Source organism: Sceloporus undulatus, chromosome 1 (assembly GCF_019175285.1).
Source record: "Sceloporus undulatus isolate JIND9_A2432 ecotype Alabama chromosome 1, SceUnd_v1.1, whole genome shotgun sequence".
NCBI lineage: Eukaryota > Metazoa > Chordata > Lepidosauria > Squamata > Phrynosomatidae > Sceloporus > Sceloporus undulatus.
Genome location: NC_056522.1, coordinates 156,550,749 through 156,559,680, shown reverse-complemented (window position 1 = coordinate 156,559,680; position 8,932 = coordinate 156,550,749). Strand labels below are relative to the sequence as shown.

Genomic DNA, 8,932 nt, shown 5'->3' with positions numbered 1-8,932 from the left:
TTCCCACCTCCAAAAGGGGAAGGGCCTCCACTGAGGCAGGAGGGGAGGGCAGGAAAGAGGGGGCTCTAGAGCCTGTCCTTCCTCCTCTTCCTCTCTCTGGTTGGGGAGGAGTAAAAGAGGAAGAGGAAGAAGGAGTAACAAAGTATATTTCTTACTTTGTATTCCTGGGTTGCACTGGGGAAGGGGTTGGGAGGCAAAGAGAGACACTTAATACACACATCCACACTCACACACACACTCACAGGTGGCTGTTTTTCCACACACACACACACACACACACACACAACAACACCCACACCAGCCTTGCAAAGCAACCAGGCCTTTCCCCAGGGTTGGGGAGTAAGGCGTAAAGGAGTAAGAGGAGCAGGCAAATCGAAGAAGGAAGTGTAAAGGCAAACTTAATGTTGAAACGTTAAAATCATGACCACCGAGGACCTTCACAAGTTCAACCTAGACTATGAAGAAATAGAAATAGTAAAAGAATTCTCATACCTGGGATCAAACATTGATAGAAATGGGGACTGTAATCAGGAAATCAGAAGAAGATTAAGAATGGGGAGGGTGGCTATGAAAGAACTAGAAAAGGTTCTAAAATGCAAAGATACACAACTCAGCACAAAAGTTAGAATCCCACAAGCCATTGTATCCCCTATTACCGTGTATGGATGTGAGAGCTGGACAGTTAAGAAAGAAGACAGGAGGAAAATCAACTCACTTGAAATGTGGTGCTGGAGAAGAGTGCTGAGGATCCCATGGACAGCCAAAAGGACAAACAAATGGCTCCTAGAGCAGATCAAGTAGGGAAAAAAGTTGTAGATGGCGGATAATTAGCAATGCAGAGCCAGCATGTTGTAGTGGTTTAAGCATTGGACAATGGCTTTGGGAGACCAGGGTTCAAATCCTTGTTCTGTCATGGAAAATCACTGGGTGATCTTGATCAAATCACACTCTTTCAGTTTCAGCTTCAAATCCTTGTCCTGTCATGGAGATTTACTGGGTGATCTTGGTCAAGCGACACTCTCTCAGTTTCAGAGGAAGGCAAAGCCAAACCCGCTCTGGACACTTGCTAGGAAAACTCCATGATAGGTCTTAGGGTCGCCAGTAACTTGGTAACAAGCTGCTACAATGTAGTTGTGCACACTTCTCTATCAAAAAGGTCTGTTTTGGACTAAAGAAATTAAGTGTAATAATAAATTGATAAGAAGAAGAAAATAGATAGTGATTTGACCCTCTTAGCTATCTTGTGGAATATACAGTAATTTTTAGCACCTGGAAAATCACAGAGACATGAGAGCCATGTGCTAACAGTCTTGAATGTACAATGTTTTGTTAATAGCACAAATTCAGCTCAGATCAACAATGATAAGAAAAGGATTTTGCAAAGTAGTGGAATTTTCCTTCCTACATTGACTCATATCTGTCTTTCTCTGTACATGTGCCTCATGGTTTTTCAGCAGTGACTGAACGCAGCATGTATGAGTTAGTAATAAGATTCTAGATGTTCTCTGGTATATATCTGGATGTTAAGATTCTGATCATCTGTGGTTTTTATTGGGTTTATTTGCTTTTAACTTCTAATCACGTTTCACGACACAAAGTTTGGAAAAGTTTTAAAAACTAATTAAATCCCAATTACATTTGTTGCATTATTTGAAGAAGTTACTGATTGCCCTTATGTATTCTGGTGTTAGTAAAGTCACTTGCTAATTACTTTTTTAAAACCTGTTAATTATTTAAATAAATTTTATAAAGAACCCTTTGAATGGATGAAATAGTGGTTTAAAAATGGGAAATTTCTGTCGAAATGCCTCTTCAGCATTCCCATGAAGATTAACATTTTAAAAGTAACTAGAATTTTTACATGGTGTACCAGTAAAGTAATTTGTTCCATTACTTTTGAAGTGCCCTTTTTGTTTTTTTAGTAACTCACTGCAGGCAACTAAATTGGACCTTATTACTACCAACCTCTAGCAACATAGAATACAGTATATTAAATAAAAACATTTCAATTTTATGATGTTGACTATAAATGATCAGAAATGATGACCACATACTAGCTGGAGTTCCATCCTTTATCCACCAGTGTATTCACTCACCTGTGTAGGATTCTCTATAGCAAACAAGGCTGCATTATATACAGTGGGCCTGTGGATGCTCAAGGCCCATTAAATACAACAGCATAGTAAAATGGTGTCCATTACACAAACTGGCAAAATTGAGGTTTTTAATTTATATATTTTGAATATTTTTATATTATATAATTTTGAATATTTTCAACCTGTGAATGCTTGAACCCATGGATAAAGAATCCATGGATATGGAAGGCCAACTGTATTATCAAGGAAATTACATGCACTTCTGCATTATGGTTCACTGAAGGCTTCCATATCAGTGGTACAGTCATACATTTATGCTGTTGTTGTTAACTGCTCTCAAGTTTACCTTGACTCATGACAGCTCTATGGATAAGACATCTCCAAGACCCCCTGTCCTCCACTGCTTTGGAAGCAGTCCTAGGCCCGTGGCCTCTTTGAATGATACCACATTTGGCATGTGCTCTTCCTCCCTTTCTACTGCCCTACCTTTCCTAGCATCATTGTCTTTTCCCATTATTACATCCTTTTCTTGATATGGCCAAAATACAGCAGCCTCAGTGTAGTAATCCTGACCTCTAGGGAGAGTTACTCCAGACATCAAAGGAGCTATCCAAGGTGCTGTCCTCATTTTGGGACAGGGCTCGGCATCGTGGATTCTGCCTTTGAAAGTCTGGAATAACACCCAGAGCAGATTCACTGTCCTACTGACATGCAAGTAACCAGCCAGTGATGGTACTGTTATGCCAATCCAGCTTTTCTCAGGATGAGGTTCCAGGAGCAGGTTGCTTACTTTAAGTGGGTGTAATTTGGAGGAGAAAGTCTTCAAATATTGTCGTTATCTTGTGATAAGTGAGTTTGTTTCAAAATATAATGGCTCAGTCAGCACAGGTGGAGGCACACTGTACAAACACTCCAGCGGCAAATTTAACTGTTGTACATCAGCTGTTTGAAGAAAGACACAGGCAGCCCAAAAGGCTTACAGATAACAATTCCTCTTTTCTTTTTCTTAGTCTGCTTTACTTGTCACTGGCTCAAAAAGTTGCTTCTGTTGTTTCTTTTTATGTGCAGGCCTAGGATACCTCATCTTTAGCTAGGAGTGCGGGTAGAAAAACATGCCTTCAAGCCGTTCAGAAGATCTAAGCAAGATCTATCTACTGAGCAGTCAGCCAGTCTCCATAATTAAAGAGGTACCTGGTAGCCTCTTTAGTTGTCAACTTGACAGACCACAAGACAGTACTTAGAAAGGAGTCTTCAGAAGCACTCTTTCTGCTTCCATGCATACAATCCTGTACCATCCACTCCCAGTCTTACAATAAAAGCAAATCCCATGCTGGTTGAAATGGCAGGCTGGAATCTGATAAAACCTGTACTTATGGAGAGGGGGAAAAACTCAGGATTAAATCTGCAAATACAGTGGTGCCTCGGGTTACGAAATTAATTCGTTCCGCGGCTAATTTCGTAACCCGAAAAACCTTCGTAAGCCGAATTGCCATAGGCGCTAATGGGGAAAAAAGCCGCGGCTCTGCCGCGGCTCCATTTAAAACAGCGCCGGAGTTTTTTCGTAACCCGAAAAAACTTTCGTAACCCGAAACAATAAATCCCTATGGGATTTATTCGTATCCCGAAAAATTCGTAACCTGGGTATTTCGTATCCCGAGGTACCACTGTATCTCTAAATAATCTCCTTGGATGACAAAGGCTATTGTTTTTGCCAAGTTTTTGTCTACTGACTCAGAGAACAGAATAAGGTTGTTACCTGGTTAAGGGCAACAAAGATCCAATATGCATTTCAAATATGCATTTGCTTTAGAATAAAATACAGGCAGGAGTCAAGTCTAACTAGGACAGACAAACATTTATTTAATCATGTATGAGATCACTATACAATCTTAGTCTTTCTGTTAGGGATTCTGACTGCTCAGAAACTGCTCCCCTTTTCACCATATGTTCCTCTTGCTCTAGCAGAAAGATTTGAATCCTGAAGGGGCCTCTGGGCATTGCTCCAATGAATACTGCTTGCCTGAGAACTTGGAATACATATGCTACATAGCTTCATGTGAAAAGTTTTAAAGAAGAGAGTAATATAAATATAGGGTCACCGCCTACCTTCTGGCAAGGTAGAATAATGCTGAAGTAAAGTAGGCTTCCCTGATGAAAACTGGCTAGTCAATGGCTGCCTCACATGCAGTGGCGTCGCTCAGTTTGGAGTCACCTGGTGCAGTAACACATGGTGTAACCCCATTCATTGAAATCCTCCCATAGTACACCATACTTAACCCTTAGTAAAGTTTTTATACTAACGTTACTCATAAATCATAATTCCTGTATATCACTGAATGTAATAGCAATAGTTGTGGTATAAACAATTTGCAAAATTAAAATTATACTTTTAAATTACAATATCACATGCACAGCTTAAATGTATTTACATCCACATTGTTTCATGTGGTTAAATTTTTTTTTAAATGGTAAGATATGATGTTTTTAAAGAAAATTTAAAAGTAGAAAATTTTAATTTTTTTACAATTTTTAAAAGAAATTAAAATTTAAAATAATAATAATAATAATAATAAGAATAAGAATACCCCTGGGTCCTGTCCTTTCTTCTCCCACTGAGCCTCACCCCATTCACGCCAAATGTTAGTCTTTTCCAGGGAGAGGGGCAAATGCCACTGCCCATTTCTGCCCAAATGCAGATGTTTATGGAACAGTAGCGTCACCTCGACCACCTCCTGCAGTCCGTGCCCCCTAGTGATACCACTATTTACCAAAACACAGGTAAGGGTTGCAACATAACCTTTAACATTTACCAGTTAAAAACGGGGACACACATGGCCATACCACATCAAGATGGCAAAGGTTCTTAATAAAGAAGGACACAAAAGTCAGGAAGGGCTGCAGCAGCTTGATTTGGCCTGAGCCTAGGAAGGGCAAGACTCTGCCCTTTGAACTCAGGAGCTATACAAACCACCCCTATGGGACAGCATGCACCCATTTCGGCGCTTCTTTCTTGCTGTGCCTGGGAACCACGCGGTTTGGCCGCTGCGGTTCCTGGACGCAGTAACTGGCGGCGGTGGCAGAGCGCCCTTCATGGGCACTCTGTAACGCGCCTCAGATTGCCTTTTCCCAAACTGCAAATTCTTCACACAGTTTGATGATATAATGTAGTGCTTGGTGCTGGAAAAGAGTTCTGAGGATACGGTGGATGACCAAATAGACTAACAGAGTTCTTGAACAGATCAAACCTGAGCTCTCCCTGGAAGACAGGATGATTAAATTTAATTAGGGAGTCCATGGGCCTGAACCTGTAGGACCTGAGCAGAGAGGTTGAGAATAGGGGGGTCTTTAGGAGATGCCTCATCCGCAGGTTTGCCATGAGTTGAGGTTAACTCAAAGTCACTTAACAAGAATAAATGAAGAAAGAGGGGAGAATGAGGTAGAGGAAAAAAAAGGAATGCAGCAGCACCTTTAATGTGGAGATATTGCTGTATTAATCTGGCATATCAGTATGCAGGGGGGGGGGTCTTATAGCACCTGTCAGACTAACTCCATGCATCTTGAGGGTTAGTAGTCCCAAAGTAGGGTGATCAGATGCCCTGCATGAAAGGAGAGCAAAGCACTGCAAAATGGGGGGCATTCAAGAGAAATGCAGGACTTTACAAAACCAAAGCTAAAAACATTCAATATAAATCCATGCTTCTCAGCCATGTTTAAAATGGAGGGCATTTTGGAATTCCTCCTGGACTAAAATGTAGGACATGTCCTGGGCAAAAATGACACCTGTTCACCCTGTCTCAAAGGTGCTACAAGAACCCTTTGCATGCAGCACATTTGAGACTTATTTCTTTTTTATTCTTGCATGATTTTTTTGTGGATAGAAAGCCAATTCTTCGGGTGCTTACAGAGTGATAATAAATGCTCGGTACTAAAAATACTAAATATATGATTCCTATGCCGCAGCTATCCTGTGGAAACCTTCCAGCACAAAATCGGACTGAGGCTCCCACTCTTACTTCTAATGTACAGTCTAGCACCTCATCCACACTGCAGAAATAATCTGGTTTGACACCACTCTAACTGCCCTGGCTCAATGGAGGATATCACACAACTGAAATTGGAAATATATTCCAGTATCATCCTGAACGCAATCATGTGTATTCCCGTTATTGCGCAAAAGGTTACCACATGCAATATTTGGCAGTCCGAATGCACTCCGAACGTAATCACGCATCAATCCACTGTTACGTAAATTCAGTGAACAAGTGAAGTCACAAACCCTATTCCTAAGCAACTTTGCACTCAGTGCGCTGTTGTTTGTTGTGATGTGCATACTGTATCTGCTTTGGGCCTGGTTCCCCCCCCCATCCAGAAGGGGGTTTCCCATTAAGCCATGCTGCAATTCCTCTTTAATTTTGTTTCCGCTTGTCCTTCAGCATTGCTGGGGGGGGGGGGGATATTGGATAACCATTATATTCACATTGTTAATGTGACAAGAGTGAATATATGCTCGTTTTAATGTGAATAAAGCATGTTCTTTCAACCATTCTTCCCACCCCCCCCTCCAACCTCTTTTGTAAATTGTGGGGTTCCTTGGTTCCTCTCTTTCACTCGCCTAAATATGCTATGCTCCAGTCATCTGGAGTCTCACTGAGCATGCGCAAGGGGGCCAATTCGCAATTAAGAATCCACCAATGTGATGGCTTACTTTGCACAGAATCTGGGTTGCATTCGGTGAGGCCATTACAGTGAATTTAAGGTGTGATAAGTAATAACGTAATTGCATGAATTTTTGAATTGACGGTGCTATCTTCTCTTTCGAAATTGAGAGCCTCCCGTCCCATTTGATAAACTCCAATGCTATGGAGTTCTGTTCTTTACTTGGTTGTGGCACCAGAGCATGTAAGACATTTTACCTTCCCTGTCAGAGAAGCTCTGGTGCCACAACCAGCTATGTATCCCAGAATTCCATAGCATTGAACCAGGGTAGTTAAAGGTCTGAAACACACTGCAGAAATAACCCAGTTTGAGACCGCTTTAACTGCCCTGGCTGAATGCTAGGGAATCTTGGGAACAGTAGTTTTGTGAGACATTTAGCCTTCTCTGTCAGGATAACACTGAACCAGGGCAGTTAAAGTGGCCTCAAACTAGATTATATCTCCAGTCTGCTTTGGACCAGAGGAGGCTAAATATCTCCCAAAACTAGAATTCCCAGAATTCTCTAGCACTGAACCAGGGCAGTTAAAGTGGCCTCAACACTGTATATTTTAATTTGTTTTGTATTTGTAATTTTATATTCTTATGATTTTAATTGTATACTTTTAATCGCTGTGTCTTATATATGTTAGCCGCCTTGGGTCCTGTTTTGGGAGAAAGGTGCAATAAAAACAATAAATAAATAAATAATAAAAAATTAAACCGGATTATATCCGCAGTGCGCTTTGGACCAGAGGAGGCAGCTAAATGTCTCCCAAAAAACTACAATTCCCAGAATTCCTTAGTACTGAACCAGGCTGGACAAATCAGTCTCAAACTAGATTATTTCTGCAGTGTGTTTTGGAAACTCAAGTTTATTATTTCAGGACTTTATTACCATATAGACAGTGTACCTTATTATCTGTAATGGTGGGAGAGTTAGGGTATATATATGTATGTATGTATGTATGTATAATGCTTTTGCACTCTTTTGTATTTTTATCTTACATGCTAAAATAATCCAGATTGACAGCATTTATTTTAAAATAATAATAATATAAAGTATTATTATTATTATTATTATTATTATTATTATTATTATTATTATTATTATTATTTTAAAGCAAATGCTGTCAAACTGGCTCATTTCTAGAATGGGGGCTGTGCAACCATAGAGACGCCACCAAGGGCCAGAGCGTCCTCCATGGCTCATAACATGGTGGACCACTTCCGTTTCCTCCCGGAAGTCCTGTGCGCGTCAGGGCAGGGCTAACCTTGCGCCTCCGTTCTGTATGTTGCCAGGGCTAGGGAGGAGGTGGAAGAAGAGGCCGTCCTATGAGCGGCGGAGGCGGAGCAGCGCCCCCTAGCGGCAGCCGAAGGCAGTGGCGGCGGCCGAGGAGAGAAAGGGAAGTAATGGCGGCCAGTTAGTCTCTGCGGCGGAGCGGAGGAGGAAGAGGACGCTGCTGCTGCTGTCGTGCCCTGGGGCCCCTGCTCCGCCTCCGGAGCCAAGGCTGTAGCAGTAGCAGCGGAGGCGCCATGGTGAACACCCGCAAGAGCTCCCAGTCCCAGCGCCTGGCAGGGAAAGCAGCGGCGGCGGCGACCCCCGGCGGCGGCGGCCATTTCATTTCATCCAGGACCCGCTTGTCCAGGACCAGCGCCAAGGCGGCCGCGGCGGCAGCAGCAGCAGCAGCGGCGGCCGGGCAGGAAGAGGAGGCGGCCCGGGTAAGAGAGCAACGAGTGTGTGTGTGTGTGTTTTTGTGTCTCATGTGTGTGTGTGTGTGTGTGTGTTTTTTGGGGGGGGGTCTCCTTGCTGTCGTCAAGGTTAATAATAATAATAATAATAATAATAATAATTGTAATTATTGTTTTTCTAAGCCGCCTTTCCCCAAAGGATCGAGGCGGGTTACAATACGAGGTTTGCAATGCAAAGGTCGGAGGTGTTTTGTACTCTATTCTAGGCGAGAGCACAATAATGATAATAATAATGATAATGACAATAATGGTAATGATGATAATAATAATAAAATTTAGTTGTATCCCGCCTTTCTCTACGGATCGAGGCGGGTTACAATACAATACAAGGTTTGCGATGCGAGGGTTGGAAGGCTTGGAAGTGTTCACTTACTCTAGGCGAGAGCACAACA

The 8,932-nt window shown here is 42.1% G+C and overlaps 1 protein-coding gene across 2 annotated transcripts in view; it reads left to right on the top strand.

The window, feature by feature from the left end:
- Positions 1 to 8,105: 8,105 nt before the first annotated feature.
- Positions 8,106 to 8,932, top strand: part of ATAD2B (ATPase family AAA domain containing 2B) — a 93,389-nt gene continuing 92,562 nt past the window's right edge. For both annotated transcript variants that reach the window (XM_042469199.1, XM_042469192.1), the window contains exon 1: positions 8,106 to 8,510. In XM_042469199.1, coding sequence (XP_042325133.1) covers positions 8,325 to 8,510 — 186 coding nt within the window. In that variant the 5' untranslated portion in view covers positions 8,106 to 8,324. The remainder of the gene's footprint in view (positions 8,511 to 8,932) is intronic.